The sequence below is a fragment of the Sander lucioperca genome, chromosome 22 (assembly GCF_008315115.2).
Source record: "Sander lucioperca isolate FBNREF2018 chromosome 22, SLUC_FBN_1.2, whole genome shotgun sequence".
NCBI classification, from domain to species: Eukaryota; Metazoa; Chordata; class Actinopteri; order Perciformes; family Percidae; genus Sander; species Sander lucioperca.
The window spans coordinates 7,084,043-7,103,310 of NC_050194.1; the positions used below are offsets into that span (position 1 = coordinate 7,084,043).

Genomic DNA, 19,268 nt, shown 5'->3' on the forward strand with positions numbered 1-19,268 from the left:
TGTCACTGAATGGTACAACAACTGGACCACAGAATCATGTAACTATCATTTCTGTTTTAAAGAGCAGAGATAATTTTTTTCCCCGCATGGCGTTGGATAAAAGAAAACATCACAAAAAGGTAAAGAAAAAAGAATCCCTTTGGCACTTACCAATTACCAATGTCCGACATTTCACACGTTTTATCTTAGTTACTCAACACGTGACCAATTAACAATTCCTTTGAAAACCTCCTAATTCACCGCCACAGCCATGAAGAAATAAGCCAATCCATTCTGCAGGTCTACCATGGTTACTCAAGACTTTCATGTACAACCTACTTTTCGTCTTAACTCTTGACGACAATGGCCTAACTCAGTAGTTGATAAAGACGACAAAGAAATTTCATCCACTGCAGTATTCCCCTTTTGGACTTCCTGTCCCTACATGCTTTGCTGTCCAGCAACAATCCTCCCTGATCTCACAAATGCCAACACTGACTAAAATATTTTCCCGAATAGCCCTGTTCACCCTCTGTGTGCGGCACAATGCCAAGTCAAACTGCTTTTATTTGGCGCGGGTCCGCTCTTTATTTTCCACTTAAAAGGTGCCGTAGGTAGGATTGGGAAGATCCAGGACCAAAAAATATGAACAATTTCTCAGTCCCTCCCCCCTTTCCGCTAAAGCCCAAAACGTTCTCCTAAGCCCCTCCCCCCACAAGGGAGAATGAATGCGTGTGCATGAGCAGTGATTGACACGCAGTTAGACACCCCCCCCTGGCCCTGATTGGTGCATCTGAACAGGGAGCGGTGGATTTTTGCAAATCACACTACAGGCTGTAGGTGGTGCCAGAGGAGCCGGATTTTTTTTTAATGACCTGCTTCATGTAGTTCTACTGGAACATAGGGTCAGTTTCAGCAAATATGACAGAAAGTTAGTTTTATAAGGCTTACCTACTGCACCTTTAAACAATAACACAGCTTTCCTGGTTTTCCTATGTTTTTTTTCCCCCTTAGAGTTTATCATGCCTGGTGGCAGCATGTTTGAAATTACTTAAACTGTCAACTTACAGTTTGACTTGACACTCTAGCCCATACAAGAAGAGGAACACAGAAGACTGGGATTGAAAACACTGATCTTTGGCCTATAGCAGGAGTATCTTTGGCTTAGCGAGGACCACAGCCTTCAAACTGAAAGAGCGGGTCAACAGAGCGGTCAGTCTGTGATATCAAAGCGGGGTGCGTTGGGGGGGAGGGGAGGTGGGAGGTGGGAGGGGGTTTGTCTGTGTGATTCAGGCTCGGAGGCTGGGCGGCGGGCGCGATGGCGGTGCACAGGGAAGCCCCGGGGGGGTGCGGGATGGTGGCGGCCCTGGGGGTACCTGGCCTGACGGGGGTGATCTGGCAGGAGGGCTGGCGGCGGTGGGAGACGGGGAGGGGGTCTCCGGCTGGTAGTCTGGGGGCGGGGGCGAGGGGGTGTGGATCGGGGTGCGAGGTGGGGCCTTGGCTGCTGCTGACTCTTCTTTCACTCTCGTGAAGTTGATGCATCGACCCTGAAGGGAAGGAAAGACACAATGCAAGATTTAAAAAAAAGTTTGAGTTCAAATTGCAAATTGATTTGATTTAAAGTGGATCTATTTCTACAGGTCAACAACTATTACGTTTTGCAAGTAAACCTCTTATTTTGTCTTGTGTGCTGAATGAAAAACAAAAGTTCGAACGGGAAAAGTATGAAGAGAAATTCCACAGTTCAAGGTGTTTTCACTGTTGATTTTAAGTTCAATACATGCAACATCTTTCCAAAAGTCAATCGGTAATCGTGTTGAATAATTGTGATTTCAATATTTTTTTTTACATAATGGAGCAGCCCTAACAACTATTGGATGGATTGCCATTACATTGAATACAGACATTCATGGTCTCCGGAGGATGAAGCCCACTGACTTTAATGATCCCTGACAGTGCAGATCCACCTGGCCGTGCGACGCTTCTGTCGCGCCGCGCTCCACTTTATTCCTATGGGTGACGTCAAGCGACTTTAACGCGCCCGCAAAGCATCCCGGGAAGGCGCCGCTGCATTTGAAAAAAATGCTGCCCGTCAAAAAAGCTGGCCGATGCCCATCAAACGAAAACCTTTCAAACTGACCTTTGTCGATCTGAAATGAAGACAGATTCAGCAACTGTATGGCCTATTTTTTGCTTAAAATGTTTTCAGAAACACGTTTTGGTGAACTATTTTGTAAAAAAGGAGAGCATATTCCTGAACGAGCTGCCATGATGGTCGTTGTGAAAATCCAGAGTAGCCAGACCCACGTGACGCGTTCGTCCAATCAGCTGCTTGTCAAGGGCATGGAGCATCAACCATGGATGTCTTACGTCGTGACGCCACGCTTCAGTCGTGTCTCCACGCTTCAGTCGTGTCTCCACGCTTCAGTCGTGTCGCAAAAGTGGATCTGCACTGTGATGTTTTGATCTAGGGCCACCAACAGGTCCACATCTTCCAATGATTGGAGGATATTGATGTCACTCACAAAGCTGTGTGGAATGAGTACAGCTCATTCCATCTAAAAGTGTTTCTTTACTGGAATGTCTAAAGAGAAGAAGCATGAATGAACACTGGAGACAGGGCCCCATTTTAGGACTATGGTTGATCTACAGGAGGGTAACATTCTTGCAAATACAGCACTAATGTAATGTAAGTGAGAGAGGGTAAGACAGAGGGAGAGAAGGTCTTTGGAGATAAAGAGAGGAAACAATACCCGAAAGAGAAAGAAATGATAATAATCAAACCAAATTTAAAAAAGGCAATTCTTCAAAATCCCACTTTAAACGTTTGCCCTCTACTCCAGCCAACTGCTCTTGTCCTCTTGCATTTAGCCAAAACATCTTGACATTTACCACATACTCCTCTTTATCACGCATATAGTCATATAGAGGCAATATTATATCATTCCATTCATCCCGAGCAAAACAAAAAGTTGAATAAACAGAGCAGAAAAGGACAAGAATCTAACAGCGACCACCAGTTTCTGGTCTGTCGCCACTTATCCAGTCTGGCATTCCTAGACATTAATATATGCCTGGATGAGGATCTTCTCAAATTCTTTGCTTCATGGAAAATACCTGCGGAGAGGAGATGTGTGCTTTCTTTGGGCAACACGCACAAACTCTCTAATCTGGCGCTGCAGGATTTATTGAAAATGTTTTTTTTTTCTTACTTTTTCAGCGGGTCTGGGTGATTAGTGCTAAGCTAAGCTAAGCTACGCTAAGTGGCTGCTGGTGGTGGCTACATATTTAGCGTGTACAGATATAAGAGTGGCATGTGTCAAGCTTTTTCTTTAATTATGTAAGCAAGTACAGTAACACCCCTGTATTGCTATTAGTTATTAAAGGGGCAAGGTGCCTTTTAAAATGTGTGTAAAGTGTGAGAAATAAATGACTTTTAAATTGACAATGTTGAATTGCATGTGGAGGGCATGTAAAAACAAACAAAAAAAAACAAAAAAAACAGCTTTGCTTCTTGTACATCGTCTGTTAGCACCCAGCTGCGGTTTGAATCTATGAACATTTTCCTGGATTAAAGAAAGCCACACTCGCTCGTTCTTTCTCACTGACCTCCTCCACTGTCTACAGTCAAGGCCATAAAATTGTCTAGGCCTGGGCAAAACGTATGTGTGTGTGTGTGTTAGAGACATGGTTGGTTGGTGGAGACAGTTCTGGCAGTTGTCTGCCTAAGGTATTACCTCATATCCTTTAGCCAGCTGAATGCTTCCCTGGGGAGGATTGTGTTTATGTGCATGAGAGAGAGAGAGAGAGAGAGAGAGAGAGAGAGAGAGAGAGAGATCTACCTCATACTGTACTCCCTGACGTCAGTGTAATGGATGTGGTTTGGTGACGCACGCACGCACGCACGCACGCACGCACGCACGCACGCACGCACGCACGCACACACTCATTATGGCAAACTCCTGTCTCAAATGTAGATAACTTTATCCTTGTGATCTTAACTCTGGTCTATCACTGGTTAAATTATGTGGTTATGGACGTACATACCGTATATGTACACACACACACACACACACACACACACACACACACACACACACATGCACAAAGGCATTAAAAACACACACAGTTCTGAGTTTCTATGTGAGCCAAACCATGAGACTGAGCTTTATAATGATACTCTCAAAGGCTCACGCACACACAAACAAGAGGAGGGGTTGTTGAGTTCACTACTGGAAGAAAGTGTGTGTGTGTGTGTGTGTGTGTGTGTAGTCAGTCCAGGATGTGAACACTAAAGGAGGAGATACATTTTTTGTTTTAGTGTCATTGGATTCATTAGTAAGAACTAACTACATCAGACTCATGACGCACTGTGCAGTACTGTAGCCAGGCCGGTCTCAAGGCTGACATTCAACTGTGGCAATTGGCGACAGAATGACCGGCCAACTCTGCCTCATGTAAAGAGTGAGTGTTCCTTTTAATTTGAAAGTCTGCCAGCTTTGGAGGGTGAGACTCTGCTCTAAAATATCTGTTACGGGTGGGACTGTGGCAGAAAAATGAACACTAAATAGCTTTTCAGGTAACACTTAGAGCAATGGAAGAGGTGTCCCGCGCTTGTTTCCACTCTTTGAAATACAACATTACACTACCTGGAAATGAGGCGGCCTGCTGGCCTGGGAGAGGTTTCTGTCGCTTCGTTACAAACCGCTAATGACTTGAGGAGGCGACATCATTTGAGTGGAAAGAGAGGCCTGATTACTTCTAGGAAGTAAGCATTGCGTCATGCAGAGCTTACGCATGCAGCCATCGCTAAAAAGGAAGAAATTAGTTGACTAAGGAAATCAAATCCCAAATCTTTTTTTTTAATCTGACTGCCAGTTTGCTTTGGTGAAGATGTAATCGGAAGCTCATGGTGACCGTTGTTTTTTTGTCTGATTTGTCTCAGGAAAAGCTGAAAGTAAATCCTGTCTCTGTTCCTGTTCCTGGTGCCAAGAAAACGCTCTTAAATGTGGAATTCCCGTTAAAAAAGATCATTGGACATGTTCTGCTAATAAGGCACGATTTTAATTAGCGTTTGGGACGGGGCCTGATCAGCGGGGGAGTCGGCTGTGGAGAGTAGGGATAGAAAAGGTGGAGAACAGATTGAGGGAGGGTTCGGAAAAGTGAAAAGGGAGAAAGAGAAGAAGAGTGGATGAAGAAGTCAAGAATGATACTGTAGACAAGGGGTCTTCAACGTTTTTTTAAGCAAAGGACCCCTTAACCGAAAGTGAGACGGAGCAGGGACCTCCTACTACATATATAATTGTGTAAAATTAAGTTGCATATTAAACTGGACCTACAATAACGTGTAGGGCGGCCTAAGGCCTTTATACATTCCTTTTTAGTGCATAGAATACTAAGCTATTAAAATTAATAATTGTTGGCATGATATTATAAATCATGTTTTAATGTTAAACATACATGTGGCACAGTGGATTCTTAGTATTAACTATCTGTGGATGGCTACCTTAGTGGCTACCTTACCTATAGGCCAGTTAGCCTATCAATATGTTTTCACAAATAGGCTGACTTATTTTTGCTAATAATATGTTGGATTCATGATAAAACATTTTAAATAAAAAAAAATAAAAACCTTTCAAAAAATTAATAATTTGGTGCCCCCCCCCCTGTTGAAGATCTCTGCTGCAGACTCAGTCTTCAGCCATGCTAGCAGCTCTGCAAGGATGTACTTAGGTAGATGCTAGATCCTAGTTACTGACAGTGGATACCGAATGTAACTGGCATACTGCGCAAGTGCCACACATACATAGTTATTACAATGTGACGTAGCAGTTTCATACTCGCTACAGCGTAAATTCACACGCTATTGCAAGGTAATGTAAGTCAATGGAGGCCAAACGGCGTTGCTTAACACGCTAAAAAGCGAGTATGCGTCTTGATAACACGCCAATAATGGCACACGAATTGGCGTGTCATACATACGCAACTTCATGAGATCAGTCTGCATCAAGATTAGTGAAGGTGGAAATGATAAAGAATCACCCAACACCTTGATATATTAAAACTGACTTTGCTGAATGTGTCAGAGGGATTTAAAACATCCCCAGAGAGCTTTCTGTACTTAGTAACCTCCACATTCAAACCAAACTGTTAACTTGGGATTTTTTAATACAAAGGCTCCAGGCATTAAAACTAAACCATGTGGCTGATGAAACGAGGAGAGAAGATTTTACCAGCTCACACACACGAACACATCAGAAAAAAACACTCCTATCGAGCTACAAGGATGTGTCTGGGTGCGAGCTGCGGTTCTGCTTTTTATCAGATTTATGGCGTCTAATGTGAAGCAGGTGTGAGCTGGCTCAACGGGATGGAGACGGGCCAGCGGAGGTGTTAGCCAGCACAGGAACACCAGCACTCAATGAGACGGAGACACAGATGGAGGACGGGAGGACGGGATGAGTAATGGCTACAGATGACTGAAGCATTTTCAGACTGTAGACGCACTAGAAGACTTTTTAAAACTGAGCCAGTTTGGAATGTAATGTTGGGTTTCCAGTGTTTCCCGCACATAGACTAATGTGTGGCGGTGCGCCTCACTATCAACACCGGCCGCCGCACACTGCGTTTCGTAGTCATTTTTTTTTTTAAACGCTATTTAAAACATGTTCTTCTGCATTTTCTTTCCCTGCTCTCCTCCGTCGCTCTGTCACTTGTGTCTCGCTCACATACACGCACGCACGCACTCACTCACGCACGCACGCACGCACGCACGCACGCACGCACGCACGCACGCACGCACACACACACACACACACACACACACACACAGCTCCTCCCACCGTGCGGTGTTTGGTGTTTTTAGCCCCCAACGTTGCCTTCCAGGCAGCGCGGCAATGGTTATGTCAAAGAAGTTATGTTAGTGTTAAGGTGAGGGTTAGCTGCCTGTAAGGCGACACTGGAGACTTAACACACCATCGAGCCCACCGTGCACACAGCGTCTGTCTCCATAAAGGAGAGAAGACGGCTGGCGAAATTCACAAGTTCACGAAAGGTTGGTATCTATCTCGTGAACACCTTTACACAATCACACATTCACAATCACCGACCCGACTCTTAGCAAACAAGAGATTGTGCCTGCTTTAGGAAGTTAACTAGTCGCAAGTTTACAGTAAAATGCAGTTGGGTGGTCGAGGTCAAAACACTATATAGCAGCTGTAAATCAAATAAACTTATAATAAATAATGTTATGTCATTTTTTACTCTTAGAATCTGAGTTATCATAGATAACTTCTTTAGTAACCGGGGTACAGGTGCATGTATACACCTTAACCGGGCTAAGCTTGGGCTACGCGTTTGCGCATGCTCCGTAGGTTATAACTGCCCCTCCCGACTCCCCTGCAGTGGTTTTTGACCCGGATATAGAAGAGAGCAGATGGAAGCAACAGCGCCAAAAACAACAGCAACAACACAAGCTGTAAACCTTTATATCCACTGAGAACTTCCCTATGGCAAGTACTATCAAGAAGACCCATTTCTGGAAGGACGAGAAGACACATATTTTCTTGCTTTCCAAGTTGTGATTTTGACAAAGGTCAACCTGAAGAAAAAGCCTTATTCTGACCAGTTGATTTGAAAATATGAGTTTCCAACCGAGCCGCCTAGTTTAGAAATGTATGATAAAATACATTACAAAATATTTCCCAGGCCTGGTGGGGGGCAACTTAGGCCCGGTGCGGTGCAATACACTGGGGGAAAACCCTGGCAGTGTTTCTCTGTCTCCACCGCCGGAGTCGGTAACATAGACTGTATATAAAGTCGGTACTCGCTTTGGAGCAATTCCCCGTCACTCTTTCACTCGCTTTATCACACTCTCCCCACACACACACAGTCTTGGAAACCTGCCTCATCTTGTAACACATTGGCCCTGCTCCCACTGGGCGCTGTGTGACGTGGTCTGTCAGGCCATGGGGTGACCAGGTTTACCGGTGTAGTTTATGGTACAAGGCATTACATGACTCACCCACACACCATAGTATTATGTGAGGTTTAGGTAAGGGTTAGGTAAGTGGATGAGAGTCTGGTGAGAGCAGGAGTCTGGGGATTAGCTTTAAAGCCACCATAACTAGCCCTACAAGCACAGACAGACACACACACACACACACACACACACACACACACACACACACACACACACACACCGGCTCTGTTATTCTCTTAAAGAGATACGCTATAACGAAGCAGACACACCACCACCCAAGTATAAATCAGACTTTATAGGTTACATTAAAGGTCCCATGGCATGAAAATTTCACTTTATGAGTTTTTTTTAACATTATATGAGTTCCCCCAGCCTGCCTATGGTCCCCCAGTGGCTAGAAATGGTGATAGGTGTAAACCGAGCCCTGGGTATCCTGCTCTGCCTTTGAGAAAATGAAAGCTCAGATGGGCCAATCTGGAATCTGCTCCTTATGAGGTCATAGAATTTGGCCCGCCCATGAGAAAGAGAGAGACATCATGGCTTGCAAACAAGCAAAGTGGCAGTTGGTCAAGGCCACACCCCCACCCTCCACCTTGCCCCCCTCTCTCCTCCTCAATAGCATTTAAAGCTACAGACACAGAAATGGCACATCCTAAGGAAAGCTCTTTGTGGGACTGGCTCTAGTGGCTGTAATTCTGCACCAAGGCTGAATTTTGGGAAAGAGACTTCAGATACAGTATTAAGGGACCACTAAGGCCTATATAAAAGAGACTTCAGATACAGTATTAAGGGACCACTAAGGCCTATATAAAAGTATCCAAAAAGCAGCATGTCATAGGACCTTTAATGTAGATTTTTCTTTAAAGCCGGGGTGACCCACACCACCTAAATGAGTGACAGTTGAACTCTAGTGTAGTGTGTGTGTGTGTGTGTGTGTGTGTGTGTGTGTGTGTGTGTGCGTGCGTGCGTGTGTGTGTAGGACCTTTAAGAAACAACAACCAGTGAACTCAACAAAATCTCAAAAAGAAAAGCCATGTAAAAAGAATCTGGGAAAAACATGACGGGTGAATGAAGATGGAAAGGAAAGGTGAAGAAAGGAAAAAGAGGGCAATGCAACTGTGGGTCATCACAGGTCTAAAACACAGCAGGAGGGACAAACTTGAAGCAAAACATGTGGAAGAGGGGAAGTGAAGGCGAGTGGGTGTGTGGATAAAAGCATTTGATGAAATGAAATAGCGCTGAGGTACTCACATGATCCCCGGGCTGGGGTCTCATCAGGGAGACCTGGTCGTACCCGCGGCGAAACAGAGCCAAGATAGCATCCAGTTTACCCTGTACAGGACATAGGAAAGGGGGGGGGGGGGGGTTAACTGATGGACACATCTGGGCACCAAACTCTCCCACAATCATCCGTAACCTAATCAAATCCTATTGAAACAGTTTCTACTGTATCAGCGTCCATTTGGTCTGCGGCCGTCTGCCGCGTTCCTTCAAAGCCAAGAGTCTGCAGCTTTGAATCCCAAACAAACACTGCAGCAGCAGCTGATTCTACTGATTAGTTCCTTCCTCTCTGGTTGAAGTGGTGCTGATTAGTCACTTGGCCATATTTTGGTTCTTGTCTGCTTAACTGAAGACATTAAGACGTTAATTATCTGTGAATCAGTTCCTCTGCTGCCACAAATAGAGCAGAGGGGGAAAAAAAAGGATAAAACAGTTCGGCAACAGAGATAAATGGATTCTACTTCCTCACAGGAGGTGTAAGATGCTGCTGTCATTTGATTTAACTAAAAAAGTGCAGACTCCTGAGCTTCAGTGGCACGTACTTGAGAGGAAGGAAGTCAATATCTTAAAGTACCGTGACTAATAAAAGGACCCACCCAACACACAGTCACTAGTCACAGTATAAAGTCACCTTTCTCCTACACTGACTGTGATGTTAGGGCAGTGTAAAACGCCACTATGAATCACTGCAGTTCTGTTTGTAGGCCTGTGTCATGTTGAGGTAGCAGTGTCTACAGATAACAGTCAGTGCTGCTACTGTATGAAAGGCCAGTGTTGCTACACAGAGCGTTATTGTAGTGTGTGATTATAGCCCAAACGGCACTGACGCCGAGTCTGATAATGTCTCTCTGTCTGGAGAATACCATCAAATTATTTTGGCCATGTGTGCACATTGATGGTTGGAGAATTCTGTGCTTATGCAACTAATTCTACATAAATATGTCCACAACAGGCTTTATTCTTCCCCCGCTGTCTTGTGAAAACTTTGCAGCTCCAGTCGTGGTGCTTTTTCATGTTTTAACTTCAGTTGGAGGAGTTCAGTTTCTTTTTTCTGTGGATTGAGAATATTCTGCCACCCGCAGTTATTTCAGACTCGCTGAGCAAGAGCTCAAAAATGCATACTGGTTAAACTGTAAACAAGGCAGATTTCTGAGTTCCTTAAAAGTTGACATTTTTGTTATGCCAGGATCAGACTACATGATTGTTTTTGTCTTTCATGACTAGTCACTCTGTCAGACTAGACAGACATGTTGCCAAAAAGTCTTGCTGTGTCTTGGACAGAAGAGTGGCAACACTACAAGTATGACACCGACCAGCCCCCAGACTGATCGTGTGCTGTCGTGAAGATCACGCACAAGTTCATAAGTCAACGCTTTGGTGGAGCTACATCCTCTCAAAAAATCACGAAAATCTTTTAAACTGACCGTTATTGATCTGAAATAAATACAGAACTGGTTCGGTGAACCAGTTTCATAAAATAAGAGATTGTTTTCCAAACAAGCCGCCATCATGGTCTGTTTTGAAATCCGGGAGCCCCACGTGTAGCGTTCGTCCAATCATGTGCAGCGATCGCGGTTGCAGTAGGGCGTAGCCTGTTTTCTTTGCTTGTGAGTGGTCAAAGTGAAGAGAAACAGATAACTGCTAGTGGCGAGCCCACTAGCGTGCGATGCTGAGAAGCGGGGTGATCCCTGCCGTGAAAAAAAGCCTATATGGGCACTGTGTTTATCTTTCCTCCACTAGACAGCAGCAGTGCCTCATGTTTAGATATGTGCGCCAGAGAGGCAGAGAGCGCTCTCTCTTCCTATTGGTCAAGGTCAAGGAACACGTCGTAGAACATGTCACATTGGGCAGAAAAAGACAAAAAAGTCTGACATGCTAGACTTCCTGCGTCGTGGTCGTGAAGCGTCCCAGACGTTAGATCGTGGATCTTTGATTATGTCACTCTATGAGAGGTAAAGACACGAGTTAGTCGGGCCCGACCATCACTATCAGGCACGATTTTGAACGTTTGTCTGCGACGAGTCTGTTGGGTCAAAATCGGGCTAAATTTGTGTAGTCTGATCCTGGCATTAAAGGACAGCAAGAATCCAGTGAGATGCGCTGTAGCTTCTCTGCATCAATAAGTCAACTGAATGGCAACATGTATTGTCTGTTGGAGGAGCTTAAGAGAAACTGAGTCTGTGTTTACCCGGATGGGCGTGTACCACTTCCGGTTCTGAGGCGCCTTCTTGTTGTGGGGTTTCTTAGGTTTGGGCTCGAAGGGCTCGTACTCCTGCTCTGGCATTTTCACCACGGCGTTCTTGGGCTTCTCCAGCTTAGCCCCCTCCTCGGTCGAGCCCTTCCCTCCCCAACGCACCTACAGACAGCAGACAGTACATGAATATACAGCACAAAAGAGGTGGCGAATGTCATCTAAAGTGGTCCAGTTTCCCCCCCTCCATTTTATTTGGGTGGTTTTAGATTTAATTATGATTGTCTGTGTTCTTGACATCTTGTCACCTCCATCCTCTTGATCCCTCCGATTCCTCTTCCTCCGTAATATGAGGCATCCACAGTGGGCCACTTCTTCTTGGGCAGGCCGTCTTCGTCATCTGACTCCTAAAACACAAATAATGATTACACAAAGAAGACTTTTTTCCCTCTCTTATATACTTTCTAACACACGTACTGTATCAGTCAACTCTGCTACATTTGTATCATATTTATTGAAATTACTGTGTTTATTTCATTGTTGCTTTTTAAAACTATACTATAAGTAAGACACAAATTCTCCTTCAGAGTTGGTGGGTAAATATGTGTGTGTGTGTGTGTGTGTGTGTGTTTTGACTCACGGGCTCAGGCGGAGGTGGAGGAGGTGGTTCTTTGATCACCTGTGGAACAATAAGAGATGACATTGTTTAGCTTTTCACAAACACATTAATCACATTAGCTGCTACACGTGTCTGAGGACCTCTTAAGGGTTTTAATATTTTCTTTGTTAGGACCCCTATTTGCTCTTTGGAGTTTAGACGAACCTCTTTGAAGCTCTGGATAACTGTAATTCACGTGTTACTTCTTAAAATCAACCACTTCCTGAAAGTAGTTTAGGTCCCTTACCACAGTGCAGCAGAGAGGCCAGAACCACCACATGAATAGCATGGCCAGCAGCAGGAACAGCACCAGCAGGGTGATCAGAAGAATGGTGCCATCAAACTAGAGGGTAAACACACACACACACACACACACACACACACACACACACACACACACACACACACACACACACACACACACACACACACACACACACGTACATCAGTACAGTACTACCACACGCCAGCGATTGAGTACTTGCGGACTTGCGCACTGATGACTTGGACTCGAGCATTCATGACATAGGACTCGAAAGTCGGATGACGTTTCTGACTCCCTTTATGTGTAATAGGTCATAAAAATGTCATAGAAGATAGTATTATATTTAGTCTGGAACTGTTTGATGCAGGGGCAGGGCGTGTGTCCTCCACCTGCGACTCTAGTTCATGATGCGTGCACCCTACTACATGTTCACATTGGAAAGATGCAGAGGGATGCGGGTCAGGAAGTTTACATCCACTGCTGGAAAGAGCACCGCTAAATGTTCCATTTGTGAACACACAATAGAGTAGAAGACTTGGACTCGAACGCTGGTAATGGTGACTTGACTTGGACTCTTCTTTAGGGACTCAGACTTGGACTTGGACACTAGGGACTCGAGATTCGACTCGGACGTGAACTCGAGTAATGATGACTCGACTCGGATTTCTTTGAGTGACTTGGACTCAGACTCGGAACACTGGGGACTCGAGACTCGGCTCAGACTCTTCTTTGGTGACTCTGACTCGAACACTGGGGAATTGTGACTCGAACTTGAGCTCAGGTAATGATGACTCGACCTTGACTCGGACTCGACTTGACTCAGACTCTTCTTTGGTGACTCAGACTCGAACACTGGGGACTCGAGGCTCGACTCGGACTCAGGTGATGGTGAGTCGACTCTGACTCGACTCTGACTCTTCTTTGGTGACTTGATCACTGAGGACTCGAGACTCTGACTCCAACTTGGGTGATGGTGAGTCGAAGCTGACTCGACTCCGACTGTTCTTTGGTGACTCGATCACTGGAGACTCGAGACTCGGACTCGAACTCAGGTGATGGTGAGTCAACACGGACTGAACTTGGATTCTTCTTTGGTGACTCAGACCTGGACTCGAACAGTGGTGACTCGAGACTTGACTCGGACTCGACAGTGACTCAACTACAACACTACCACATGCACAGTACTACTGCACCAAAGCGGGGCAGTCTGACTTCACAAGTGCTAACTTCTGCCCGCATTTACCGAGTTGGACAGATACTTAAACTACAACTGTTTGGACAACACATTCCTACAATGCTGTCCCCTAAGTAGTGGAAGAGGGAAGACAAGACATTGTAAAAGTAAGCCACCAGAAGTAGTGGGAGTAACAGAAGTAGTAGTGGGAATAAAAAAAGGAGCAGTAGTATTAGAAACAGAGGATGTTGTACATCCAGTAATAATACTAATAGTACTTTCTTCGTCAGTTCTGCCACTTTAAATATTCATTTTCTTGTTTTTCTCGATGACAGTGAGAACTGTAAGCTGTGGGATCCCTGAATGAATCCATCAGTTTGCTCACTTTAAGCGAGGCAGGCGTCCGAGAAACAAACGTGGTTCCCATTACAGACCACAGATGAGGATCACATGTGGTTAGACTTTCCTCTATCTATCTTGCGGCAGAGACACAGGGGGGATTTAACTGAACTCAGCAGTGGGGTCCGTCGTAGAAAGCCTCTGGAACATCATTATTATTTCTCTGAAATTTTCCAATCAGCCAGTTTATTATAACTTTCAACAGCTGTTGAGCAGAATTTGTGAAGTAATGATTTAGCTTGTCAATCTTGCACACACTAGTGTATGTTTTCTCATGCTAAATCTCATGCTAAATGGGCACATTTTGTGGACTAACTACAAAGGCTACTCAAAGTGGCACTTTGGGAGGATGTGGGGAGGGGTCTCCGGTGTTTGTGGAGTTTGTTTTTACTCTTGATTTATCCACAGACTTTAGCTTGCATGTTGTTTGTTGCACCAGGCCTTTCACAAGTTAGCAACTTGTCGTGCATCCTTGAGCCTGGTGTGACTTCAGCCTATATGGTTTAGTTTAGTGGCGAGAAGCAGCTAATTGCAATGGTATGTCTAATTGGGCTCTGTATATCATGAACCACAACGCAGCTGTTTGAATTTACAGTGTTCTCATTGATATGATGTCACATTGACTGAGGGAGAACAGCTTCAAAGAGCATGTTTCCCAGGGTGGGAAGCTGCTGTGGCTCCGGCCCATATGTTCCAACATACGTGTTTTATTTTGTTAAATTGCTTTTAATTGTCTTGAATTGAATCTTGTTTAATCTTGGTTTTCAGGGAATAAAGCTCCATCCTGCTGACACAGTTATATACTGTACATTCACACACCTGGGGGCTACAAGAGATCACCATTGAGCAAGGGGAAATGCTTTTGCACAAGGGCACTCCAGTTGATGCTTCTCTTTCACTTTCACAGACAAAATGTTGAGTTATAACAGGCAAGCCTCACAGTCAGGAACCGGCTTCTTTAACCTTTTGTCTCATGCCACACGAGTGTGTGTGTGTGGGGGGGTTATTCAGAGGATCTTTTTTTGAGTGGGTGGCTACTACAAACCCCTGTGGTTTGGCTCCCGAAAAAAGGAGGGAAAATAACAAAATTGAGAAAGGGAAGATGAAAGAGATAAAGGGCGGGGTAAGGAAAGTCACTGCAGAGAACAAAACAACAAATGTCTAGGAAAAGAGGTGAGGTTGGAGAGGACAGAAGAAGCAGAAGGAAGAAGAGTGGAAACCACATGCAACACAAGAAGAAATGGAAATTTGATCATAAACATACAAATCCCAAGTGTTCATCACCAGTTTGGAGGAAACAACACTGGTATAGACAATAATTTAAACAAAATTATTACAATCTAATCAGGTGCAAAGATGTTCCATTTTTATTGCACTTTATTTGACATTTTTGTAGCCTGACAAGCCAGACCCATTTCAAGATGTTGGGTCTGGGAACACACCATTGGCAGGGCTCAATCCGAGGGACGGAATAAACAGTTGTCTTTCAAATTCCCTCTGCACGCAATAGGATAGCGCTACAACCAACAAAGAGTAACGAAGACGGTGACGTAGTCAGAGCGAGTTCAGTGCCGTTCTTTGTTCTTTTCTCAAAGAAACGCTTAACTTCAAGTCTTCCAGAGTCGCAGCCAAAGCTGATTCGAAAGACCGCTGTTCGCCAGCAGCAGTAGCAGCCATCTTCTTTGTTTTCACGTAGCAGGGAATTCACGCGGAACTGTCGCAACTCTGCCGTCATTATGTTAAACCCACCCACTGACTCTATACACTGTTGTATAACTATATACAACAGTGATTGGCCTGATAACAGTTTGGTTTTTCCAGCTCACAAGCCAACAGAGAGTTGCTAGACTGACCCTGGCTGCAAATTACATTTGCTGCCGCTAGGGTATTTCTAGGCTAACATTTTTGAGGATATTTGTGAAGTTACGAGTTTTGATAGACACTTATATGATTCTACCGAACCACACGTTGAATGATGAATAATCTTGCAGTAGTAATGCAGGTTAAATGTATGAACAGGGGACTTACACACTCTGTGGTGGTGATGTGCACGTTGCTGCTGATGAACGACAGACCGTCATTCATGCTCACTTGGAGATAAATCACCCTGAAACAAAACAACAGACACACGCACGGCAAGTAAGTACTGGATCTTCATGTTGGGATGTAACCTTAAAACAAGCACGTTTGGAGCAGTTTATTTAGCCTGAAGCAGTTCCTCCTTAAGCTGTTTGCTTGACCAGAATGATGTCATATGAACTTTGGATCACACCAAAGCACGTCACTGAATGGCCTGCAAACCTTCAGGTAGTTTGTTAGAAGTGAGAATGTAATTTGAACCGACAGGAAACAACCACAGAACATGAGGGACTACGAGTCAAAGAACTAAGTCTTGACTAATGCTCCAATTCAGTTATTTCTTCAAAAGTTACTAGACTTCCAAAAACAGCCAAACAGTCGGCAAACTCTCTAACCTGGCAGGAGAACACGTTACTAAAACGGTGTCCAATAAATCTGCTACTTGGTGAGTCCAGTGACTTTTGTTTACGAGTCCTGTTTCACTTGTAATCGAGCAATTTGAACCCAAATGAACCAAATACCAAAGTTTTCCACCGTGGTTAAAAACCAGAGGAGAATAAACAAACTGTAGGTGTGATCGTGTGACACACTGAGCCACACAGCAGGCACGGAGGCCAAGCGGGGAGATGAACTTCGAAGAAATGGAGAGAAAAAAACCCTGCTTGTTCAGATTTAGTTTTTATGGTTCTGGGCAAGTATTTTTTCAAGACGTGACACCATACTAATTTCAATCTCTGCAACTCGCCCTCTTTACATCCAGTCTATGATCTCAACTTGGAGCCACAAAACAATTTCCTTTATGGAATGTAAAATACACCAAAGTAGAACTACTCTCCTCTCTTCTATAATGGACGAACTCAAAACACATCTAACCCTAACCCAACCCTAACTAACTCTAAGTCAAAACAATGCCTCTGCCCACCCTCCAATCTAAACCTTAACCATGTCAAAACTCCTCTACTAGCCTTCTTAGAGTTTTTGGAACGGCATGAATCTCTCTTGATGGTCTGAAGAATCCCTTCCTCCTCCGAGTGGGGAAAAACAATTCGGAGAATTTCATGTGACCTCCAGTCGCCTCTTTGGAGCCTGTTTTCGTTCAGATCTTCAAAACATGTGGATGAACAACGGCACACGTTGTAAACAGCCCCACCCCCAGTTCTTATTCGGTAGGGGACCAGGTGGATGTGAATGAGGTCTAGCAGGCCACATGACCGATAAACCTTGAGTCTTTACTCTGACTCAGTGAGCTGTCTGTCTGGGTTTTTAAAAAGGAGGCCAGAGAGAGAGAAGAGCTGGGCTAGTGGGAGAAGTTCATGATCAACAACAGACATACCTTGCTGACGACAAACAGCTGGGCACTAAGGGATTGAAACTTCAAAACAGTCTTAAAGGGACAGTTCACCCCAAAATCTGAAATACATATTTTCCTTCTTACTTGTAGTAATATTTATCAATCTAGATTATTTTGGTGTGAGTTGCCCAGTGTTGGACATATAACACAGGCAACACTTTATACATGGTTGGTTTTTGTAATAATGAAATAGCAAAAATATTGCCAGCCTTATAATTAAATCGTTCACTGGGTGTATTTCTGTCAGAAGAAAGCCCAGAAACCTGGAACAGAAACAAAAGAAATGGTGAGAAGAGAAGAAAGAGCCAGAGGAAACTGACCAGTGTGAATTTGAGGATGTGGAGGAAATAAAGTAGTGCGGAGGAAATGTTAGTTGTAGGGCACCCTGTCTGACAGCTGTTAAGCAAGGAAGTTCAACAGACAGGGCAGGCGGTCCCAGCATAAACACACACACACACACACACACACACACACACACACACACACACACACACACACACACACACACACACACACACGCACGCGAGCACACATACAAAACACTACACTACACTAGAGTTCAACTGTCACTCATTTAGGTGGTGTGGGTCACCCTGGCTTTAAAGAAAAATCTACATTAAAGGTCCTATGACATGCTGCTTTTTGGATGTTTTATATAGGCCTTAGTGGTCCCCTAGTACTGTATCTGAAGTCTCTTTTATATAGGCCTTAGTGGTCCCTTAATACTGTATCTGAAGTCTCTTTTATATAGGCCTTAGTGGTCCCCTAATACTGTATCTGAAGTCTCTTTTATATAGGCCTTAGTGGTCCCCTAATACTGTATCTGAAGTCTCTTTTATATAGGCCTTAGTGGTCCCCTAATACTGTATCTGAAGTCTCTTTTATATAGGCCTTAGTGGTCCCCTAATACTGTATCTGAAGTCTCTTTCCCGAAATTCAGCCTTGGTGCAGAATTACAGCCACTAGAGCCAGTCCCACAATGAGCTTTCCTTAGGACGTGCCATTTCTGTGTCTGTAGCTTTAAATGCTATTGAGGAGGAGAGAGGGGGGGCAAGGTGGAGGGTGGGGGGTGTGGCCTTGACCAACTGCCATGCTTCACTCATTTGCAAGCCATGATGTCTCTCTCTTTCTTATGGGCGGGCCAAATTCTCTGGGCGGGCAAAGCAGAGAAAGGGGGGGTAACCTTTCCCCTTATGACGTCATAAAGGGAAGATTCCAGATCGGCCCATCTGAGCTTTCATTTTCTCAAAGGCAGAGCAGGATACCCAGAGCTCGGTTTACACCTATCACCATTTCTAGCCACTGGGGGACCATAGGCAGGCTGGGGGAACTCATATTAATGTTAAAAAAAACCCTCATAAAGTGAAATTTTCAATACAAGTTGGTCAATGATACAAGTTGGATTTTGGGTGAAGTGACAAGAAAATCGTCAAATTTGCTTCCACAGTTTCATGATCTGAACAGCGGATAATTAGTCAAAATGTAACTTCATTAGTCTGAGTATTACTGTAATGAAGCAGTTTAAACCCTCTCTCTAAAGGTTTTCCACCCTGCTGAGAATCAAGCTGCATACAAACACATGGCCACACACACACTTCAAAAGGCCAGGCCAGACCTCTCCATGGCTTTGATCAGCCAAAACTGGACAAGGAGACTGTTGAAAGAGAGTGGGAGACTGACAGGGGATGAAAGAAAGTCAGAGACAAATAAAAGACAGATACAGAAAAAAAATGGACAGACGGGCAGAAAGAGGAGGGTGGAGGGGGGGCTGGAAAACAACCAGCGAGGCAAAGCAGTTGGTGAAAAGAGCCACCGTGGCACCACCGAAGACAGAGGTGGAGAGAACAGGGAGGGGGGAGGGGGAAAAAAGATAAGTTTGGGAATGGTGAGTTGGGAGGTGAAGTGTTACT

At 44.6% G+C, this 19,268-nt stretch overlaps 1 protein-coding gene across 1 annotated transcript in view; it reads right to left on the reverse strand.

The window, feature by feature from the left end:
* Window positions 1-934: 934 nt before the first annotated feature.
* Window positions 935-19,268, reverse strand: part of antxr1c (ANTXR cell adhesion molecule 1c) — a 44,464-nt gene continuing 26,130 nt past the window's right edge. The window contains exons 12-18 of the mRNA XM_031297902.2: window positions 15,957-16,035; window positions 12,338-12,433; window positions 12,073-12,111; window positions 11,741-11,839; window positions 11,430-11,597; window positions 9,212-9,292; window positions 935-1,526 (exon numbers count right to left, since the gene is read on the reverse strand). Of these exons, the coding sequence (XP_031153762.2) occupies window positions 1,269-1,526; window positions 9,212-9,292; window positions 11,430-11,597; window positions 11,741-11,839; window positions 12,073-12,111; window positions 12,338-12,433; window positions 15,957-16,035 (820 nt within the window). The 3' untranslated portion in view covers window positions 935-1,268. The remainder of the gene's footprint in view (window positions 1,527-9,211; window positions 9,293-11,429; window positions 11,598-11,740; window positions 11,840-12,072; window positions 12,112-12,337; window positions 12,434-15,956; window positions 16,036-19,268) is intronic.